The 23,650-nt window shown below is 42.8% G+C and overlaps 1 protein-coding gene across 4 annotated transcripts in view; it reads left to right on the top strand.

Moving 5' to 3' along the window:
* ARMC8 (armadillo repeat containing 8) overlaps positions 1-23,650 on the top strand; it is a 70,373-nt gene that overhangs the window by 40,805 nt on the left and 5,918 nt on the right. For all 4 annotated transcript variants that reach the window (XM_083741832.1, XM_083741831.1, XM_083741830.1 and 1 more), the window contains 14 exons: positions 3,570-3,650; positions 6,939-7,014; positions 7,123-7,213; positions 8,288-8,348; positions 9,794-9,994; positions 10,504-10,599; positions 12,979-13,061; positions 13,589-13,670; positions 14,975-15,061; positions 16,289-16,381; positions 16,672-16,821; positions 18,241-18,336; positions 19,037-19,132; positions 19,649-19,721. In XM_083741832.1, the coding sequence (XP_083597958.1) occupies positions 3,570-3,650; positions 6,939-7,014; positions 7,123-7,213; positions 8,288-8,348; positions 9,794-9,994; positions 10,504-10,599; positions 12,979-13,061; positions 13,589-13,670; positions 14,975-15,061; positions 16,289-16,381; positions 16,672-16,821; positions 18,241-18,336; positions 19,037-19,132; positions 19,649-19,721 (1,366 nt within the window). The remainder of the gene's footprint in view (positions 1-3,569; positions 3,651-6,938; positions 7,015-7,122; positions 7,214-8,287; positions 8,349-9,793; positions 9,995-10,503; positions 10,600-12,978; positions 13,062-13,588; positions 13,671-14,974; positions 15,062-16,288; positions 16,382-16,671; positions 16,822-18,240; positions 18,337-19,036; positions 19,133-19,648; positions 19,722-23,650) is intronic.

Genomic DNA, 23,650 nt, shown 5'->3' with positions numbered 1-23,650 from the left:
CAAACATCCTCAACTTATTCTAAAGTTTTAATCCTTTTGTTGTGAGAGGGGCAATCGTTGTGGGTGGCAAGAATAAACTGTGATGGAAACTTTGCACTAGTCTAATTTGACTAGAACCAAGCATGGGTAGGCAAACTAAGGCCCGGGGGCCAGATCCGGCCCAATCACCTTCTAAATCCGGCCCATGGGTGGTCCAGGAATCAGCGTGTTTTTACATGAGTAGAATGTGTCCATTTATTTAAAATGCATCTCTGGGTTATTTGTGGGGCCTGCCTGGTGTTTTTACATGAGTAGAATGTGTGCTTTTATTTAAAATGCATCTTTGGTTTATTTGTGGAGCATAGGAATTCGTTCATTCCCCCCCCCCCTCAAAAAAGAAAATATAGTCCGGCCCCCCACAGGATCTGAAAAAGTTTGCCGACCCCTGGTTTAAAGGAACGTAATTAGTGCCTCGATTTCAGATGGGGTGAATAGGTATTTTACCTTGTCTTTCTGAAATCTAATTGTTTATCTGTATCATAAAAATTTGGACTAGGCATATCTTTTATAATTTATGTTCAGTCGTATCGTGTAAAATATTCTTACTCGATTACAAGTGATCATCAAGGGAAAACATAGTTAGGGAGAAGCTTCGTTGTGAAAGTCCAGCCATAGGCTTACAACCTACCTATTAAAAAAGATACTCTAGGACAGTGTTTCCCAACCTTGTCCCTCCAGATGTTTTTGGCCTACAACTCCCATCATCCCTGACCACTGGTCTTGCTAGCTAGGGATGATGGGAGTTGTAGGCCAAAAACATCTGGAGGCACAAGGTTGGGAAACACTGCTCTAGGACAGGCTTCCTCAGCCTCGGCCCTCCAGATGTTTTTGAGACTACAATTCCCATCATCCCTGACCACTGGTCCTGCTAGCTAGGGATCATGGGAGTTGTAGGCCAAAAACTTGAGGAAGCCTGCTCTAGGATGAGGTCGAAGGAATAGAGACAGGAAAGATAAACTAGCCAAACATTTTTTTCTTTTTAAGCAGCTGCCACCACCATTTTGGAGTTGCATATCTTTTGGTTTCTGATATTTATTGCAACAAAACGAATTGGGTGAAAAGATGACTAGTATGTTTGAGGCCCATGTGATTTTCTGCCTTTTAAAATCTGGCTGTTTTGTATAAATTTATATTTTTGAACTTTTTCATAATCTTTACAATATCTAAAACACCGACTTGTTGAGGGGAGGGAGAGAAAGGAGATACATGAACCCATTATTAAAAGGGTGGGTTGAAAATAAAGTTGTAAATGAATGAAACAGGCACATATAAAATGCCACAGATAAGTAAAATATCACAGGGAAGAGAATAAAAACAGCAAATGGACAACACTATACTTTAATTACACTCATATATATTGGGATTTCTTTTGACTCTTCCTTTTTTCGTGTCTTCCTATTTAAGGATACTGCTTTTAAAAGTCAATTGGTAGGCGAGCTGGCAGGATATTTCCTGCAGTTTAAACTCTGTTACAGGCTTCCCATTCTATGATATTAGATGTAAGACACACGTGAGAAGAATGATTATTGCCTGTGCCTTTCATTTGGGGGGGGGCGGGCGATAGGTTTATTAAACTATCTGAAATTTGGGGGGAAATTGCCAATTATGAACCTTCTTAAGCATTTTTCAGTGGAAAGGCAGGATACAAATGCTTTAATATTCCCAGTATATATATGCCTGTCCGTCCTTGTTCCTTGCTGCTTCTCTGTCAGCTTGAAGGCTTTCTTTTCTCACATTCCCACAAAGTTCTTGCAGTATGTGTTCCTTTTTCCATCTTGGGGATTTAGCCTTCTTTTGCAGTATTTTCTGTCTCCAGTTGACAGCTGTCTTTACTAACTTCATGAAGCTTGCTGAGACCACACATGGACATGTATTCTGCATCTATTTCCTCCAAAAATTGCACCCACTGCCAGACATCCCCCCCCTTTCCCTGAACAGTTCAAGTCCATCCAGGATCTGATAAACTTTGCTCTGCAAAGTGCTTAGTAGTAATAGGGTTTCAGCAAAGTTGCCTACTGTTGGTCATGTTCAACCACAGTTTGGTATTTGAGAAATATTTCTTTAGGCTCTGATGCCCAGCTGTCATCCCCAAGAACTGCACAGCTTTTAAGGCTGGGAGCTTCCACTCTAGACACAAAAAATGGGAGGATCGTCACGTGTTCTATATTGTTACCATTACATTTGGGGGAGGGGGAGCATTATCAGAAAAGAGTTATGTAGTTTTGTAGACACAAAAGAGTTATGAAAATTAATTGTCATTGAAGTTGGAATGATCAGTTGTCCCTTTGAGATGCACATCTTACAAAGCACTTTGGATCTCTTCTTCAGTTTACAACTCCTAGTCTGTCTGTACATTCTTGCATTACTAAACCAGGATATTAAAATGCAAGTAAGAAAATGGCCTGCGGGGTTCTAGAAGCTATTCTGCTCACCCAAAATCTCATGTACTCAGAGTAAACCGCTAGATCCTGGTGTCTGCTGTAGGATATGCCATGCCATCAAAATTTCTTTCTAGCCACTATAGCAAGAGTTGATCCCTGCAATAAAGGGAAAGCTGAGGCTCTAATTCTGTTGCAGCATCAGACCTTAGGGTTCAAGGTACCTCAGCATCATAGGAGGTGGTAATCCAGTGCATTGTACCGTGTGACATTTGGTGTATGGGTTGGATCCAGAGAATGAAAGGCCACTTGCACAGGTTTGTCTTTTCAGGCTCCCTTCCCCTCCACCCCTTGTGCTTCCCCGAAGCCACTCTGTAGCATGGGATAGATAATGGGTAGGGAGTGTCATACAATGGAAGTGAAAACTGGAAGAATTTGGCAGAGCTGTCTTGTGAGAATGGCAGCACTTTGTTCGAGACAACTTTGGACAAGCCTGGATTTTTATCAGACGCTTGCTTTCATATTTTGCTGCTTGTCTTTTGAAAATACAAAAATTGAATAATTTATAGTGCCTGATTAAAAAGAAAATAAATGTTTTCTGAGTCTAATATGAGAAATAGCACAATTTTGATCAACGAAATTTGTTACAGCTAAACTGCACATTGCATTAAACGTGCAGTTTTGGGTATGTGTCTCAGGTTTTTTCTTTTTAAATTAGCAGTTACCACAGCTTTTCTAATGGAAGCCACCACCACCCAGCTGCCACGGAGCTACTTTTCCATAGCAAATTGCAGCTGGGGGGGGCAGTTTCCTGGGATATTGGTGGAGGGTTAAACATTTCCTTGCAGTTCTGGCCCACTGCCCCCCTCAAATCGGCTGCTACTTTATATGGAAAAGCAGCACAACAGAAAACTCTGCATCTTAGCCCTTACTGGAGTTTCTGGATTCTTTCTTAAAAATTTAGCTTGACTCTCTTTTGGTAGCAATTTTGGAAGATGCTGTAAAAATCCAGTCTATTCTTAGCTTGGAATGAACAATAATAAACTTGGAAAATGAGTAACCTTTCAATTTAGCATGCATTATGTACAGTAAATTAATTATTCCTTCTCCCTTTACATTTAAGGAGCAATGGTTTTTTTTCTTTTTTAATAGGGTCCAGACCATCAGACAGTCCTGTTTAACCATGGAGCAGTGCAGAATATTGCTCACCTGTTAACTTCTACATCTTATAAAGTAAGGCATTAATATAACCTCTATTCTATAAAGTAAGCCATTAGTTTGAATCTTGATGCAGCATCATTGCTGGAGTGAAGAAGTAAGTGCAACAGAAGCTGCTGTTTTGGTACAGAAGAGACTGCAAGCGTTTCATTTTTAGCAGTGTGTGTACAGATATGGGGAAACATCACAAAGCATATTTTCCTATAAAGGACTCTTCTGTTGTATACTTGAGAGGCATAAAAAAAGAAGAAAGTGGGAGAGTAGAAGGGAACATAATGGAAATGGGTAGAGGAAAGTGAAGCTGAAGACATATCTCTGATGGCATCTTCCTGGCAACATTATTCCTGTCATGAAGTAGCATGCTTAATCATTACTTAATTGTTTTGTTATTCTCCTAATACCAACTACTTGCAACAAATTTAAAATGTAGAAATGTTTAAAATGGCTATAAACAATTAACCTTGTAACATTGAAAAGGATGCCAACCTCCAAAAAGAAAGCAAAAATAAGATGAACTACTCAGAACATCACCAACAAAGAAACCATGGCAAACCAGCTCATCTTATTCCATCAGGTGCCCTGGGAGAGGATAGTTTTAACAGGCACTGGTAATTAGTGCCTGAAACTTCAAATTACAAATTAATTATGTGGCAGAAATGGCCAATGGCAGTATTAAGAAAAGATTCAAAAAATTAAAATCTTCAAAGCAAAGTATATACTGAGTTGAGTCATTTCTACCTTCATTGAATAACATTAACTTTGGCCCAAGACAACTACTTAGTACATAACATGAAGTAATAAAAGAAAACTAGACCTCTTCAAAGTTACTGTATTTTTCGCCCCATAGGACGCACTGGCCCATAGGATGCACCAAGTTTTTTTTTTTGGGGGGGGGAATAAAGAAAAAAAAATTATTTCCCCCCCAGGCGCTTGTGGGGCAGGCAGCGGGGAGAAGCGCTCTTCTCCCCGCCGCCCGCCTTCAGATCAAGTCCGGGGACAGCGGGAAGACGCGCTGCACCTCCCAGCTGTCCCCGGAGCTTGCGGGGCAGGCAGCGGGGAGAAGCGCTCTTCTCCCCGCCGCCTGCCTTCAGACCAGGTCCGGGGACAGCGGGAAGACGCGCTGCGCCTCCCCGCTGTCCCCCGACCTTGTGGGGCTAGCGCTGGGGCTCTCCTGAAGCCTGGAGAGCGAGAGGGGTCGGTGCGCACCAACCCCTCTCGCTCTCCAGGCTTCAGCGAAAGCCTGCATTCGCCCCATAGAACGCACACACATTTCCCCTTCATTTTTGGAGGGGAAAAAGTGCTTCCTATAGGGCGAAAAATACGGTAACTTTCCGAAACATAGAAAATAAAGTTGTACTTTATTGAATTCAAGTACACTGGTACCTCGGGTTAAGTACTTAATTTGTTCCAGAGGTCCATTCTTAACCTGAAACTGTTCTTAACAAGAATCACCAGTTTAGCTAATGGGGCCTCCTGCTGCTGCCGCGCCGCCGCAGCACAATTTCTGTTCTCATCCTGAAGCAAAGTTCTTAACCCGAGGTACTATTTCTGGGTTAGTGGAGTCTGTAACCTGAAGCGTATGTAACCCGAGGTACCACTGTATATGTTTAATATTTAGGGAAATGGAGGAAGGGGATTGAAAGTAAATCCCCGCTGCATGCTGCCTGGGAGACTGCGCAGGGAGAACTCTGTATCTGGCATCTCCCAGCACATCATTCTTTAGGAAGGTCTTTATTTGTTTCCCCTGGTCAGTTTTAAAATTAACCTGCAAAAATTAGATTAATTACTTAGATAACCATTCGTGATGTTTGAAAACATTCCATGTCATCTAGAATAGTTCTGGATCATTCTCCTAGCATGTAACCTGGTCCATGTCAGATAATATTGGGGACGTGCTATGATGAAGAGGCCTCTTGGAAGAGTTTGGTTGTTTTGGTGGCAAGTGTAGTAAAAGACACTCCCAGTCAGAATTGCCAATACTAGGCTAGATGGACAAGTATAAAGGACTTAGTAGAAAGTAGCTTCCTATGATCTTTTTGAACCAGCGAAATCGGCTTTATACAAAGTTCATTGGCAACTCTGATTTTATCTGTAAATTCAGTAAAAGGATGTGAGGACCTGGGCTACAAATTGTATAATAAATATTCACTGGATACAAATACTCTGCAAGTTCCAAATATTAAGGCTTCCGTTGCATTCTTTCGGAATGGAACATCCTGTAGTTTTAATCAGAAATATGTTCTGTTCAATGCATTTAGACGTTGACTCGTAAAGTTACACTTCCTTAAAAAGGGGGTTTCCTGATAGCTCTGGAAAGTGAAAATCCCCTGTGTGCTTAACGGTAACGGTACCCCTGCCCTTACGGGCCAGTCTTGACAGACTCTGGGGTTGTGCGCCCATCTCACTCAAGAGGCCAGGGGCCAGCGCTGTCCGGAGACACTTCCGGGTCACGTGGCCAGCGTGACATTGCTGCTCTGGCGAGCCAGATCCGCACACGGAAACGCCGTTTACCTTCCCGCTGGTAAGCGGTCCCTATTTATCTACTTGCACCCGGAGGTGCTTTCGAACTGCTAGGTTGGCAGGCGCTGGGACCGAGCAGCAGGAGCGCACCCCGCCGCAGGGATTCGAACCGCCGACCTTTCGATCGGCAAGTCCTAGGCGCTGAGGCTTTTAACCCACAGCGCCACCTGCGACCCCCCCCTGTGTGCTTAGCCTTATATTAATTGGCAGTGAGAAACCTTGTGGGCATTTTATTTTGACTCATTATAAGTAGCCAAAGGTCGTTTCTCAAATTAGGCTGCACTGAGCCTGTTTACATTATGTGGGAAAGTAACTGCCCAAGTATCAAATGCAATTATGATGCAAGGGAGGGTAGAGAGTCAAAAAAGAAGCTGATTGACAGGCCCTTGCAGCATTTCAAATGGAAGGGGGGAGAATGAAGAACGTGGAACTGGCAGTGTTAACTCTTGTTCAGCAAAAAGGAGACTCGCTCATTATACTGATTGGGAAGGAAGCAGGAAGACGTGGGTGAGCACTTATTCTGCACAAACTGGAGTGCATAAAAGTTTCAGAGTGAAGGAGAAGATGATTTCTGCTCTAGCGATCATTCAGATTCTGTTTTGGCAGAGCTCCCTCCCAGTTGGAGAACTGTGGCTCTAATCACTTAACCCTCCTAGCTTTTTTAAAGGACTTCCTCCGTATTTGCACCACATTTTCAGTGGACTTCTGACAAATATTTAAGTGATAGTAGCTTTGACTGACCTCATATAAAACATAAATTTATAAATGTGTGTTTTTATACAGGTTCGAATGCAAGCCCTGAAATGCTTTGCAGTTCTAGCCTTTGAAAACCCCCAGGTATCGTTGACTCTCGTAAATGGTAAGCTGAGCACTTTGCTGTCAATATACAGATTCACAAAGTAATTGCAATTTTGCTAAGTAATTACAATTTAGTTAATTCCTGACACTTCCATTTTCTCATTTTCAGTGTTGGTTGATGGAGAACTATTACCGCAGATTTTTGTGAAGATGTTACAAAGAGACAAGCCTATTGAAATGCAGCTCACATCAGCCAAATGGTAATATTCTTCAGGCTCAAGAAGGAGTAACACTATAAATCCGGCTTCCTCAACCTCAGCCCTCCAGATGTTTTGAGACTACAATTCCCATCATCCCTGACCACTGGTCCTGCTAGCTAGGGATCATGGGAGTTGTAGGCCAAAAACATCTGGAGGGCCGAGGTTGAGGAAACCTGCTTTAAATGCTACACATGTTTACTTGTTACAAGAAATTATGAATACACAACTGTGTCAACCCATACAGCAAATTAGCAAAGTCAAAGGGTTGTATTCCACTCTTACCGTGGGACTGCTCAAGAGGATCCTCCAGCCTCTGGAATAGATAAGGGTGTGAAGGAGTGCTGAAGGTGGGCAGGAGAGGAAGGGAAAGACTTACTTTTGCAAGCAGAATTATGTTCTGCTCACACAACAGCAGCATTAAATCCCTGGGCATGCAGATTGGCCACCTAATGTGAAGGTTGCAGATGTTGCTTGTTGTCTAGATAGCATGGTAAGGAGTTGGCAATCTTGGTGCATGTTGACACAATGACATGGGCAAATGTAGTTATGAGGCCCAGGAAGTGAACTTTAGATTGCTAGGTAGGATGCTGATGGTAGCTTTCTCTGAAATGCTCCTGGATCCACGCACAGATGCAATTTTTCTCCTTCTCATAACATTAGAACTCGGGGACATCTAGTGAAGCTGAATGTTGCAAAGAGTCAGGACCAACAAAACAAAGTACTTCTTCACAGAGTGCATAGTTAAACTATGTAATTATGTCCACTTGATCATTCACACTACTATGACACTATCAACAGGGGCTCTTGCTCAGTGGTAGAGTAGAAGATTTACATGAAGAAAGTTCCAGCTTCAGTAACTGGCATCTACAGTTAAAGGGGGTAATGGGAGTGGGCTGTCTCTGCCTAAAGCTCTGGTGGCTCATTGGTAGTCAGAGTAGACTGTATGGGCTAGATGAACAAATTCTCTGACCTGTTATAAGCCTTCTAATGTAAGCCTTCTAATGATTTTTTTAAAAAAAATCTCTGTATATACTACATGTGTCAGTTAATCAGCATTTTGATGTTTCATTGTAGCCTTACTTACATGTGCAGAGCTGGAGCAATTCGCACTGATGATACCTGCATTGTGTTAAAGGTAAGTTGATTAAGCATATAGCTGTACTTAGACAAATTGTGTTTTGCACCAGGGTCTCACCTAGGAATTTAGGAAGCACTAATAAAGCTGTTCCTACTTGGTGGTGATTAGCAGCTGCTAGTTTTTGGTAGTATGGTTATGAAATATACACCCTCTTTTCTCTTGACCTCTGTTGGCCTGTCCTTGTTAACTGTATGGACTGCAGCAATGTCTTCTATGTGAAGAGTTTTTTGGAGCGGAAGGGTTTTTTAGTTTTTGTTTTTAAAGTTGCATATGTATCATCAATACATCATACCTTTATCAGCTTCTCAGGTTTTGACTAAAGTCAAGTTGATTTAGAAGTTAGTTCACTATGCTGAGTACACTGCCTTGGATGATGGTTGTGCTGCACAGTCGTTGTCTATGTGAGATGCTCTCCATCCTGGGAATGGAGCAGCCTTGGGATCATACTGAGGAATTGAGGGTAGATTGAATGATACAAAGGGCAATTTGAGCAGCATTTGATGTTGTATGGAGAGTAGGTTATAGCCCTCTTCCAGCAGCTATTCTGGATGGTGCCAGAACATGAACGAATACCCCTGTTTCTCTGCACTTCACTTACATTGCTGTACCAGAACAAAAAATATGTTCCTTTCTGGGTTCTATTCACTAGATCAGGAATGCTCAGGGTAGTGCAAGAAGAAGAAAAAACTTGTACCAAGCAAAAGGGTGAAGGAGGGGCAAAGTGATGTATTCTTCCTCTGCCACTCCACACAGTTTTGTGGTTTTCACAGAAGAAAGGGCTTTCCTTCCTAATATGGCTGGAACAGATCCCTCCTTCTTCCACCAGCCTAGTCATCTGTGGCTAGCAGCCCAGTCGTTAAATTCAAGCCCGTAGTAGATAAATCATGTTTTGTATCTGTTAATATTTAAGGATTAGTACTTGTCTTGGTCTTGATTTTGTGAAGGATCCCTGTAGGAGAGAGCTTACCATGCATTCTGGTGTCACTTTATTTTTCAAAGTTATTGCAGGGGAAGTAGATTGTTTCACTCCCTATGACCACTACCATAAGTGAATTATTGACCAGTTTGCTTTTGGATAACTTTGTTCCATCTTAGTGCTAAGTCATTTGGCCTTTAAATCATGAAGCTGTGTACGGCAGATCAAGTAAACCTTGACAAGTCTAAGTGGATATTAGACAGTTAATTTTTTTGCAGGTTCCTAGCTGCATATAAATTTGTATTGTTTGTACAAGTTACTTTGATGGTGCAGGAACACTAATGGCAGTGGCTATTTTAAATTTTGCATTTGTACAGAGACTTGTCTAGATCTCTGCGAAGATCTATGCTTAGAAAATGTCTTTTTTTTATCTGAAAGTTGATCTAAATGACAAACCTAACAAATTTCAAAAGCAGGTATAGATGAATTACTTCAAAATAATAATCATAGTTTTTGTACTTTCCAGACACTACCATGTTTGGCGCGGATGTGTAGTAAGGAGAGGCTACTAGAGGAGAGAGTAGATGGAGCAGAAACTCTTGCCTATTTGATTGAAGCAGATATTGAGCTACAAAGAATCGCCAGTATTACTGACCACCTTATTGCAATGCTTGCTGACTACTTCAAATATCCAAGTTCAGTGAGTGCCATCACTGATATAAAAAGGGTATGTCTTCAGTAAATTTGGAAACTTCCCAAATGTATGTGGGGAGATTGTGTGTGAAAAATTAAAATATATAGTAGCTAAGCACTCAGTTCTCATTGATTGGCTAATAATTAGATGCAAGGAGGTATAAGATATCCCAGTTTTCTTTGTTGCTGTAATCAAATGCCTTTTTGTCTGAGTTGTTTGGTGTTGTAATTAGTACGTTCTTTGTAAGATCCTAACTGGATAACTAAACAAAACAGAATGAGTACTACTTGGGGCAAGACACAGAATATAGTCCTAGCTGTATAAACTGTGAACAGTATTCACTGGTACAAACGCAGCAAACATTGACAGGTGCAAATGTGACTCTAATAGGTGGTAGCGGAAGGGGCCTATAAAGTACATTGCCCAAGGCTTTGGTTTATTTCACGCTCTTGTTACTTAGACATTGGAAATAGGCACTGTTCTATCAACAGCCAAAAGACTGCAATTTAAGTATAACTTGAATTTGATTATTTTTTTAATAGCTTGATCATGACCTAAAGCATGCTCACGAACTGCGCCAGGCTGCATTCAAGCTCTATGCTGCACTTGGAGCAAATGATGAAGATATAAGAAAGAAGGTGAGTCTTGGGCGTGAATGTATTTTCCAATACCAATAGCTCGCAGACAGGAAGTGGTACAGTCCAGTCAAAGTAGTTGCCCTGACCTTCCAGGCAAGTACAGTGATTGTGTGTGCTTGGCAAAAGACTTAGTACACTGAGATACAGGTTGGTGGTCTTTTTCTTGCTTGTTTAAACTCTACTGAACTTGCTTTCCATCCTTAGTTAGTCAGTCCCCAGATTTTTTTGACCTTCGGATACTTTCGCAAGACACATTAAAAAACCCTTCTTTGCTATTCTACCTTTCCGTAACTTTCTGCTTCATTATTGGGCAGGGGTCTAGATATATATAAGAGTCACCATTCTTAGAAGCTGATAGCCATTCTGCTGTTGTCACTCTTGAAAAGTTGTATGAATGTGGAATCATACCATATCCAGTGAGGTTGGGGTGGGAGAGTACACCCTAAGAAGGGAAAGTATTTCCATTGGTGTGCCTCGCTTGTTACTGGTTCATATAATAATATCTACAGAAACTTCTGACACTCAAACAGCATGCAAAAAATAACAAATGAGCATTGTGAAGAAAGTGTTGCATTTTCCTAGGTGGTGGAGAGGCTTTTGCCTGTGGGACATGTCTTTCTTGCAAAGCCTTCCCAGCTGGTCTGCCTCTCTCTTTCTAGGCATTGCTCCCTCTTTCCAGCCGCTGCGCTATTTCCCTCCACTTAGCTGAGCAGCACTGTTAGGGATGCATTGTGAGGGAAGGAGACATAAATCTCCCCTCCCTAAAGTCTCCCTTGGCTGATAAGTAGGAAACAGTGATGCAACTGCCTAAGGAGGGAGGGAGGCACTGCTTTTTCAGTGTGTAGTAATGGAGACAAAGGTGTCTGTGTATGTGGGTGTATATGAATGTAAGTAAGTAAGTAAGTAAGTAAGTAAGTAAGTAAGTAAGTAAGTATTTAAGTAATTAAGTAGGGTGTATCCTTACATACTTTGGTCTCACCCACTGTTGGTATGTGGCCCTGGGATCACTTTCCCCTGAGGCAGTGCAGCTCTTAAGGGGAGGTGGAGAAGATAGGACAGGTTACCATCCCTGGTATGGAACGTTACTCTTTCACTGTCTGGGAAATACTCTGTACACAAATAGATATGTGACTTTAAGGAAGTGAATTAGGAGACCCTACCACATTCCTTAGGGACACAGGTGGCGCTGTGGGTTAAACCACAGAGCCTAGGGCTTGCCGATCAGAAGGTTGGTGGTTCGAATCCCCTCGACGGAGTGAGCTCCCATTGCTTGGTCTCTGCTCCTGCCAACCTAGCAGTTCGAAAGCACGTCAAAGTGCAAGTAGATAAATAGGTACCGCTCCGGCAGGAAGGTAAACGGCGTTTCCATGCGCTGCTCTGGTTCACCAGAAGTGGCTTAGTCATGCTGGCCACATGACCCGGAAGCTGTACACCGGCTCCCTTGGCCAATAAAAGCGAGATGAGTGCCACAACCCCAGTCGGCCACGACTGGACTTAATGGTCAGGGGTCCCTTTACCTTTTTACCACATTCTTTGCCACAAAGAAAACATAGTATAAGTGGTGACCTTTTTGCACGCGTCAAATTGATGCCTGACCACAAGCCTGCGGGTCCTTTTGGACCTGGAAGAGGGCGGAACAGGGCAACGTGGACTTATGTCTGCTCCACTGATGCTCATGGAAGTCAGGAATGGAACGCCTATGCAAAATGGTCGCAGCCTGTGTCCAAATGTGCTATTTGCAACATGAAGTTTTTCATATGAAAAGGTGATGGCTGAAAGGACAGGAGTAAATTTATACAATATATGAAAGAACATTGTAAACATCTGAAAACGTTTGTAGGTTTGAGTTAAAATATTTTGTAATGTTAATATTGGGAGCTGGTTTACAATTAATAAGGTAAATTTTATTAAGATAAAAAGAAGGTAAATAGGTGGTTATAGAAATGCTAAGATGTAAGTGAATATTTATGAAAGCCAGAGAGTGGGATGGGGGGAAGTCGAAGCTCAGTTTGAGCAATGTTTTTGGTGATGAGATTATTTAATGGATTGTGATTATGGTAAAATGTAAACTTAATAGAAAATAGTATTAAAAAAAGAAAAGGTGATGGCTGAAAATATTCCAAAAATATTGTGAAAATATACATATTAAAATGTAAATCTGCATCACTAAGTGTCATAGTACAGGTGCGAAACATTTCCATCAGAAATTTCTATTTTGGGGAAATAACTTTTTTTTCCAGTTAACATTTTTATATGTTCTCTGTAGAGTTTAGAATATTGAGCTAAATGTACTAGATGCCATGTTCTGTTTTGGAGATTGAATTATTCTACTGCCACATGTTCCAGCTAACTGATTTGATTTCATAACTTTTCCCTCAGATAATTGAAACTGAAAATATGATGGATCGGATTGTGAATGGCTTGTCTGAATCTAGCATCAAGGTGCGCTTAGCTGCAGTCAGGTATGAAGTTACCTTATGTGAGTAGACTTAACATCCAGGGTGTTTTACCTTGCTATTTTTCACTTCATTTAGCTAGAAAATACATTGATTTTAAAACACTTAAAACTACAAATCCACAATAACTATGGCTTGAAAAGCAAGATGAATTAATGTTCAGATAATTCTCAGTAATTTTTGCGTTATTACCTTTTCTGTAAACATTTCTCACAAGGTTATCTGAGGAATGAAAATTATTTTTGAAGTTGGTTGGCTTCAGCACTAAACTTGTTGAAGTAGTATGGAAGAAGTGGACTTTCTTGCCCTTTCTTCTCTCTGTCTGCCACTCAAAAAGCCTTTCTTAAGGGTTGAGGGACCTGGCTGTAGTGGGTGTAAGGAAGGGGGAATTCCTGAAAATTGGGTGGCAATGGCTTCTGAAAACTGAGTTACTGCTGGTAAAAGTTGTCTCTGTCTTCACCCAATTGAACAGGGATCCTCTGAACCTTGGAAAAGGCTTCCTTGTAATTAATACTACATTTTTTCTTTTGCAGATGTTTGCACAGTTTGTCACGATCCGTGCAGCAGCTCCGAACTAGTTTCCAAGACCATGCTGTATGGAAACCTTTAATGAAGGTATGTGTATGCTTGAAAAATAATTGTGTTTATTCTTTATTATATAAGTTGACAGCTTCAGAAGGGCTCACTGTCAACTGATTGACACTGACATCAAGCCTTGATTGCCACTGAACAATCAGGAGTGTACTTTACGAGGATATTATGAAACAAAGGTCGGCGGTTTGAATCCCCGCAACGGGGTGAGCTCCCATTGCTCAGTCCCTGCTCCTGCCAACCTAGCAGTTTGAAAGCACGTCAGAGTGCAAGTAGATAAATAGGTACCGCTCCGGCGGGAAGGTAAATGGCATTTCCGTGTGCCAGAAGCGGCTTAGTCATGCTGGCCACATGACCCAGAAGCTGTACGCCGGCTCCCTTGGCCAATAAAGCGAGATGAGCACTGCAACCCCAGAGTCGGTCATGACTGGAGCTAATGGTCAGGGGTCCCTTTACCTTTACCTTATAAAACAATAAAAATGCAATATATAAAACCAGGTAAAACAGTTCTGAAAAAGTAGTCAGAGACTGCCTGCAAATCAAAGCATCCTTCTGAGAAAGCCTATAGAAATAGCTTTTCTGCATTGGATGAAATCTGGATAATGTCAGAGCCTGTGTAACTCAAATTGGCAGTGGGTCCATAAAACAGTGCTTTTCTACACTGCCATCATGGAATAAGCCTCCAGTGCGTGTGTCACCACAAGGAGGGCTCCAATGCATGACCACAGTGAAGGAGTAGGTATATTGCGGGGGTGGGTGGGAATGATCTCTCAGATAATGCTGGTCCTAAGTTGTTTAAAGCTTTATACACTAGCAGTAAAACTTTAAATTTGACCTAGTAACATGCTAGCAGCAAGTTCAGGTCTTTTAACTGATATTAATTTGTTGATGGAAGTCAACCCTGGCCTGGCCACAAGGGCACTGCCACGTTCTGTGGTAGCTGCAGTTTTCAGACCAAATGTAAGGGCAGGCCCACATAGAACACATGGTTACCAGTGCATGGACTGCTGCTGCCAAGCTATCCCTGTCCAGGAATGGTCATAACTGATGCATCAGCCAAAGCTAGTAAAAAGACATCCTGGTCACCGAGGCTATTTGAGCCTCCAATGACCATAATAGATCAAGGAGTACAGTATTCCCAGACTAACATACCTGAATATTCAGGTGAGTTGCAGCCCTATCCAAAACAGATAACTTACCTGTATTTTGGACAGTGGAACTACGCACTTGAAGTCCCCCATCTTCAGCTTCAGGTGAGGTGCAGCCCACAACCAGGTCTAGACTCTGCACTATAATAATAGTGTTGTTTTCCTTCCATCTCTCCTTAGGTTTTACAGAATGCTCCAGATGAAATCTTAGTGGTAGCATCTTCCACTCTATGCAATCTTCTCTTGGAATTTTCTCCAAGCAAAGAGGTTTGGTTTTTTTAACCAGAAAAATATATTGGTGTTATGTTCTTTTTGTGACATAAAAAGTGTGTCCTGAATCAACAGGCACTGGACTGATGTGGATAGAGTTCTTTCTTGGGATTTGAAGTCTTTGTGGTCCTTTCCAGTTTTGATTTCCAACTGTAGAAGTATTTTTTTCTCAAAGCCCTGATTTACCAGGCTGTTCAGCACCTGGAATAATGCTGCTAAATATAATTTAATGGATGATATGGCACTGCTCGCATGTAGGACCCTGGCAGGGACACGTGCCCGACTGGCACGTTCTCTCCCTCCTGGTCGGTCGTTCAGGAGCTTCAAAAGCTTTCTCCAGACCGAACATCACAGCGACGGATGTCAAGAGGCATTGGCATTCTTTGGAACCAGCAGAGTATTAGCAGTCTGCGAAACAAACTCAGCAGCACAGCATTTTGGCTAATTACTTTATTTACATATAATACACTTGGAGCATTCTGACTTAGCTCCTTTCTCTTTCTCATCAGACAGCAAAGAGAGAGAACAAAGAACAATAGTCCCACATCACAGAAACACAGTAAACCAAACATCCTGTCTCCGTCACTTCCCACGCTGTGGAATGAAAACATACACCGTCATGTGATAAAACAAACCCATGACTGCAAACACGAAGCAAGAATCCTAACAGTTCTCTGGTAGTCTACCCACCTGCTTCAGCTACATTTATATCATGAGTGATATCCATCATTAGCCATACTCTTCACAGGCCCATCAAAATAAATTAACTTAAAGTCACTTAAATTTATTTCAAATGATCTACTCTTAGCACAACTTAGTTGGTTATCACTCCATAGTGGTACCTCGGGTTACAGATGCTTCAGGTTTTAGACTCTGCTAACCCAGAAATAGTACCTTGTGTTAAGAACTTTGCTTCAGGATGAGAACAGAAATCGCACGGCGGCAGCAGGAGGCTCCATTAGCTAAAGTGGTACGTCAGGTTAAGAACAATTTCAGGTTAAGAACGGACCTCCAGAACAAATTTAAGTTCTTAACCTGAGGTACCACTGTATTTCTAAGCTGTGTGATAAATCTTCAAACTGCAAGTAAACAACTTAAAAACCAGTGTGCATTTTATAGATTGGCACCTAAAAGTAGCATAATTGTATATGCATGTATGGCAAATTTATAACTGAGTTATAAAAAATGATTGTGGTTTTGTTTGTTTTGTTTTTGTCCTGATAGCCTATTTTAGAATCAGGAGCCATAGAACTTCTCTGTAGTTTAACCCAGAGCGACAATCTTGCCTTGAGGGTGAATGGAGTTTGGGCTTTAATGGTAAGAATGAATGTTAATCCGATAGCTATGGCTGCACCCTGTTTCCTTTCCCCAATATGACACCACAATTATATTGAAAATGGGATCAGTGGGAAAATCTTAAACTAAAAGTCTTGTTGAGCCCTAGGATGTTTTCAAGGATATGGAGAAACTTGCTTGCTGTTCCTTGTACATTCCTTGTGCATTATAATTGTTTCTATGTATGTAGCAGATTGCAACAGTCTTTGTAATGAAATTGTGTCCTTTTGTGGAAAAAAATGGGATGATTATTTTTTATCTATCGTCTTTAGAATATGGCATTTCAAGCAGAACAGAAGATCAAAGCAGACATCTTACGAGGCTTGAGTACAGAGCAATTATTCCAGTTACTCTCCGATTCTGATGTAAATGTACTAATGAAGACATTGGGACTACTTAGAAATCTTTTGTCTACTCGCCCAGTAAGTAAAATAATGAAACAGCATTTTGATTTTTTTAAAAAAAGTATTAAGTGGACAGTTCCTTTAAATTGATATCACTTGTATGGTTACATACACCTGGCACTGGAGTGAGGTCACAGCACTCACCTTCATCACAGCTTGAGAATAGTTCTTGATCAACCTACAATATAAAGAAAGCTATGGCAATGACTAGAGCAAAGTGTTTCCTAAATCCCTAGTACCACATCCTCTGAGCCTTGTGGAGTAAAAGCTTTCTCAGCTGAAAGTCATAAACAGGGGGATCATTCTTGCGAGATGCAGTATTTCATGAATCAGGCTGTAAATACAAATATCTATCATTAAAGGAAGTTAATCTTGCAGATCCATGGTAGAGACTGTGGAAATATTGGTAGAATGCTGAAAAATAGCACAAATTGTTGTTGAACTGTTATATGATCTTAATCGACACACCAAATTACACATGATTATTGCTCACTTGGATCCTTCATGGAACGTTGGTGTTGAGAGGGATCTTAAACGTACAGTAGTTAAACAGAAAAATTCTTCTTAGGTATGGGAATAAAAGTTGCCACAGGCTACTCTTTATGAAATTATCCAGATTAGTTTTAAAACTCTATAAGTAATGAGCTGGATTCAACCAAATACTTGTGTTAGCAGCAGCCAGCACAACGAGTCCTACTAGCACAGCAGGGCTTTTCTTCCCTCGGTTCCACCTGCTCCCCACCCCCTGGTTCTTGGAGGGTCAGGAGAACCCCTAGAGTAGCACATGGGGGAAGAAGAGAGGAGGCTGCTCCATCAGGAAAACAGAAATGCTTGCCTTGAGGAATTGATCTCCTTGGCTATACTTAGAATGCCACCCAATACCTCCAGATCTGACTAATTCGATTGTGAGAAATTTTATTCTTTAAACGAAGTGCTACTTAGACCTTTAGGGGTGGCATTCAACTAAACTAGTTGAAATTAATGGCTGTTACTTAGTCATGATCATTTCAGTGGGTCTGCTGAATATTTTTTGTGTGTGTACCACCTTTATATATACCTTTTAAAGTCATCTCCTTTAACCTAAAAAAACTCATCGGCTTCTAGGAAGCAGTTCTGTGTAATGATCCCACTTTTAAATTCATCCAGTTTCTAGGAGAAGTTTCTAATTCCTTTGATTTGTTAAATGTACTTTGTAGGATTTGTTTGACGGTAGAGGGATGTGGTTTTCCAGCATTATTAACATTTCCTTATGACAATCCTTGCCAAATACACTAACTGCAGCCTCCAGATCAAGCACGAGGGAAGCCCAGCCTCAAGTGCATGTGCAATAAGAACTCTGTTATGGTGTTTTGTTTTTTTGTAAAAAAAAAAAAAAGTAATTTGTCTGACTTTTAAAAAACTGGTTATTTGCTAATGCTATATTTTGAAACTTGGCAGCACATAGATCAGATAATAAGCACTCATGGGAAGCAAATCATGCAAGCAGTGACCCTCATTTTGGAAGGAGAGCACAATGTAGAAGTCAAAGAACAGGTATGCATTGTTTGTATTGATCATACATATATAACATAACAGGCAGGATGGTGTATACCTTTGTTGAACAAAGAAATGTTATGTCTAGAAAACCTGGATTTGGTGAGCTTTCTAAGGATGTTTGCACAAATCTTATTGGTAACTTCCTGACATGCGGACCTTGAAGGTGAAGATTTAAGGGTGCTGAAGAGTTCCTCATCCTTCTTAAGAAAAAAAATATCCCACAGGCAAAATTTCTAAAACTGACATACATATTGCCAGGGAAATGTTGAGACAGCAAAAGGAAATAAGCAGGTTGACGCTCTTAGCTCGCTGGGGCAGGAAGTTAAGAAAGAAAGCAGTGTGCTAATAAACCTAGTAAAAATAACAAAACCCTGCAGTGAATTATAGAGCTGTAGGGAGAGATGTGAGGAAGGAGGGAGGCCTAAGGCAAGCCCTGATGATAGTTGCAAGGGACAAATGGGACAGGGAGCAAGTTCCCTCTCTCCCTTTTCGTCCTGAACCCATTGTGGGGGCTGGCAAGGGGTCTCTAGAGGAGGTGTAAAATAGTGTGCTCGCCCCAGGACAAGATCTCACACTAAGTTACTTTTAGGTACACTGTGTGGCCTCAGTTAAGTAATTATTGAAACTGTCATTATACCTTTACAATTGACTGCTTTTTCAATGCCTTTTATTTCTGTCCTCCCCTTTCCCCCTCCAGACGTTATGTATACTTGCCAACATAGCAGATGGAACAACAGCTAAAGAACTTATTATGACAAATGATGACATCTTGCAAAAAATAAAATATTACATGGTATGTAATTTCATTGAACGGGCATTTCTGCCATATTCAAAATCCTTTGCGTAGGGGCCACAACTCAGTGTTACCTTCTGTATGTGATCTAACATAATGGCACCTCCCATTTAAAAGGCTCTCTGATAGGACTTGAGAGCACTATCTGAGACTGGATAGCTGCTGCTAGTTCAAATAGTGATTCAGGTAGCTGGGTCTGACATACTACAAGACAGCTTCATATGTTCAGTTAAAAAGGTGGGTTTTCTACCTTTTTAATAGTTCAGAGTGAAATACTGATTTTCTTTGTGGCTCTCATTTAGTTGCACAATAGGAACTTAACAGCTGTCTGCAGAATTTTCCAGAGGACAAGATGCACCCTCTTAGTAATGTTTTCCCTCCTCTTGAAGGGCAGTAGTACCCTCCTCACACTGTGAATGTTGTTTCTGATTGCTTGAAGGGTGGTAATTTTGAGAGAAACAACACATTTTTAAACATTTAAATCTAATATCTAAACCCCTTTCTGTTCATATTTAGAGTCATTCGAATGCTAAACTTCAGCTGGCTGCCATGTTTTGTGTATCTAATCTTATATGGAATGAAGAAGAAGGTAAAATATACTTACCTGTGTTGTCCCTAAAATGTTTTTCAAACCTTGTATATTACTTCCAGAGGTGTAGGGAAACCCATTGAAAGACTCTTAATTTCACAGGGGGGGGGGTTGCCCCCAATTTAGCCTATGTAAGAAGAAACAAAGATAGGCTGTTTAGCATGTGGAATTAATTTTCATCTCAGTATGGGGATGAGTAGATTAAAAGAAAGGTAAACTGAACAACTATATTCACCTTCCCTCGATACCAAGGGAAGTTATGAAGACATACTGACTGGGGGGAAATTAAAGTAATGTGGAAATGCCAGTAGCTAAATTATGACTGAAACATGAAACGTCTTGAGGTGAAGAAATCAAGATGTTGAGTCTGGAGTCATATTTTCACTGTCTTCAGAAAATGGAAGTGTTGCAAAAGCAGCTGTCAGGGAACTGCCATCGGAGGGACAGGTGGTGGACAGGCTCCAGGAGAATAGGAGAGAATCTGCAGCAGAGGAAGGAACCAGCAGGGGGAGTGCAGGAGTCACAGCGGAGGGGAGGCTCTGGGATACTTCTAGTGAGAACAGCGAAGAGGTAACAAAACCCCCATTAGGAACTCCCACCCTTCGCCGGAAACTGTCACGCAGAGAGTCACGAAGGCGCATGTCCGTCAAACAGCTTTTATGTTGGCGTAAATTCCGTAGACGCCCACTGTCAGATTCTACCAGCGACTGACGGAGTCATGCTTTGGGGGCTCCGTTAGTGCCTCGGTTTGGATGACCAGCCAAACCCCAGAGGGATCAAGCTTTTACGCACAAGCAGCTCACTATCCCATCATAGCAATCTGACAGTCTTTGAAAGCAGCTTGTGCAAGCAGAGGGCATCATGAGCGAACCAGCCGGAACCGGGGGAGCTGGAGCAGGTCCAAGCCTGGAAGAAAGGTACAGGGCGTTGGAGGTCCAGCTGGCGCTGCAAACGGCGAGGCTCGAGGAGAGGAGGGCTCAAGATGCGGATAAAGGGAAAACCACCCCACTTGCCAGACGGGTGCCTGGATTGGTGCAGAAATTTGGGGGGGATCCCAGGAACTATCAAGCCTTTAGGACAGAGATGCAATATGCTCTCAATCTACTGTTTGATGACTTCCCCGATGAGAACTCTAGAGTGGCGTACGTGATTGGCCATCTAGAGGGAGGGGCGAAGGACTGGGTTCGGCCCCTGATGGCAGCCAATAATGAAATCTTAAAGGACACTATGAAGTTTTTTCGCGCCATGGACTTGATGTTTTCCAGCGAGATCGAGCAGGGGGTGGTGCGCAGACAGTTAATGGCGTGTAAACAGGGGAGCCGATCTGTACGTGAGTACTGGACTGAGTTCACCATGCTGATTCATAGACTAGGGTGGGACCTTGCTAGTGAACCTATTCAAATGCTGTTTGAAGAAGGTCTCTCTCCGGCAGTGAAAGATGAACTTTCCCGGGCGCCTAGGGCGGAGTCTATGGATCAGCTGACTAAATCAGCGCTGTCCATAGGAGCACGCCAGGAGGCTAGAGCTATGGAAAAGCGGGAAGGAAAGGGGGAACGTTGGAAGGACTTCCGCATTCCAGAGATTCCGGAGCAGCCTTTCCCGCCAGCAGAGCCGATGGAACTTGGAACAGCGCGCGCGCGCGCAGTTTCAAACACCAGTGAAGGGTGGAAGAAGGAGGGAAAGAGCGGCAAGAGATGCTATCTCTGCCAACAGCCAGGTCACTTTGCCAGAGTCTGTCCGCAAAGGAAGGAATGGCAAGGGATGGCGGGAACTGTTGGGGGGAAGGAGGAAGAAGAAATCACGGAGCAAGTAAAAGCCAACGCCTGGTTGCCAACATCAGGGCACAGCAGCCAGGCCAGGGAGTAGTGAATGTGCCCATGCCGGAACCTCCAAGACCAGCGCTTGTGATAGAGGTGTTGCTGGAACTGGCAAACGGACACCCACTGAAGATAAAAGCGCTATTGGATTCAGGTAGCTCATGTAATTTCATGAGTAAGGAGTTTGCAGCTGAACACCAGATACAGACTATCCCATTAAGTAAGCCTTTGCAGGTTACCACGATTGATGGGAGGGAGCTGTTGGGAGGAGAAGTGAACCAACAAACTGTACCAATGATAATGAGGGTGGCAAGACACACAGAACTGATAGCGTTTAACGTAGCCACCTTGGGAGGAGCTCCTATTATCTTGGGAATGAGCTGGCTGGCACTACACGATCCGCTAGTAGGCTGGCATCAGAGAGTGGTTTCCTTTGGATCAGCACATTGCCTAGAACACTGCAAGGAGGGAGAGGCTCAGGCAGGGGCCAGGGCCACTCTAGCAGGGATGGAAGTGATGGACAAGGGGAGGGTGCCACCACAATACGCTGACTTGATTGACGTATTCAGCGAAAAAGAAGCAGATAAACTGCCCCCGCACAGACCCTTTGACTGTCAAATTAACTTACTCCCAGGAGCACAATTGCCAGTGGGCAAGCTGTATGCAATGTCAGACAGTGAGATGCAGGAGTTAAGGGAGTTCATTGACAAGAACCTCAAGCGAGGTTTCATCAGAGAGTCACGAGCGGTGGGGGGCAGCCCAGTGTTCTTTGTGGACAAAAAAAACACGGGCAGGCCCAGGCTTGTATGTGATTTCAGGGCCCTAAATGCAGTGTCAGAACCAGTGACTTTCCCTATGCCTAGAATTGATGACATTCTAACACGGGTGAGAAAAGGGAAAATTTTTACCAAGCTGGACCTTAGGGGGGCATATAACTTGATACGTGTGAGAAAGGGGGATGAGTGGAAGACCACTATGTTCACCCCCTTGGGGGCTTTTGAGTACCGGGTTATGCCTTTCGGATTACAAGCGGGCTCCGCCTGCTTTCAATCATTCATGAATCACGTCCTGGGGCCACTGCTCTACAAGAACTGCGTAGCGTTCTTAGATGACGTCCTGGTGTACTCAGAGAATGAGGAGCAGCATGTGCGAGATGTAAGAGAGGTACTGAGCAAGCTGCGAGAAAACCGGCTGTGGGTGAAACTGGAGAAGTGTCAGTTTCATACCAGGGAGGTGGAATTCCTGGGGTACCGGTTGTCTGACAAGGGATTGGCCATGGATCCCAGCAAGGTTCAAGCGGTACTGGAATGGAAAACACCAAAGACCAAGAAGGACGTGCAAAGGTTCCTGGGCTTCGGAAACTTCTATAGGAAGTTCATCAAAAACTTTGCCCATTTAACAGCGCCCATCACGGATTGTCTTAGTAGCAAAAAGAAATTTGTTTGGACGGAAGAAGCGCAGCGGGCGTTCGAACGTTTAAAGCAGGCGTTTGCGTCGGAAGAGCAACTTTTGCACGTGGATCTACAACAACCAATGAGAGTAGAGACTGACGCGTCAGACCGAGCGGTGGGGGCCGTTCTTCTCCAGCCGGGAAAAGATACGTCTGAATGGAGACCGTGTGCATTCTTCTCGCGGAAGTTGAACAAATCCGAGAGGAACTACACAGTATACGACCGAGAACTGCTCGCCATTCATGAAGCATTCCGGAAATGGCGGCACTTGCTGATTGGGGCGCAGCACAAGGTTCAAGTCCGAACTGACCACAAAAATCTGGAATACTGGAGAACAGCCCGAGTGCTGAACCAGAGACAAGTGCGATGGGCCCAGGAGTTCTCCAAATTCCACTTTGAGATTCGTTACGTGCCCGGCTCCGAGAACGTGAGGGCGGACGCTCTTTCCAGGAAACCTGAGTACTTAGAGGGGGAGGGAGCGCCTGAGGCAAGGCATGTAATCCCTGAAGACCGCTGGGTGTGTGGGGCGGCATTGGTGGGGCAGAGGGAACTGATAGAGGGTACTGAGAACGATGAATACGCCCAAGAGAAACTCAGAGAGCTCAGGAGGACAGAGGAGAACACAGGGGGGTTTGAAGAAAAGAACGGGGCATTGTATTAC

The sequence above is a fragment of the Podarcis gaigeae genome (genome assembly GCF_964106915.1).
Source record: "Podarcis gaigeae genome assembly, chromosome: 5".
In the NCBI taxonomy this organism is placed as follows: Eukaryota; Metazoa; Chordata; class Lepidosauria; order Squamata; family Lacertidae; genus Podarcis; species Podarcis gaigeae.
The sequence above is the reverse complement of the archived record's forward strand: the minus strand, read 5'-3'. Positions and strand labels throughout refer to the sequence as shown.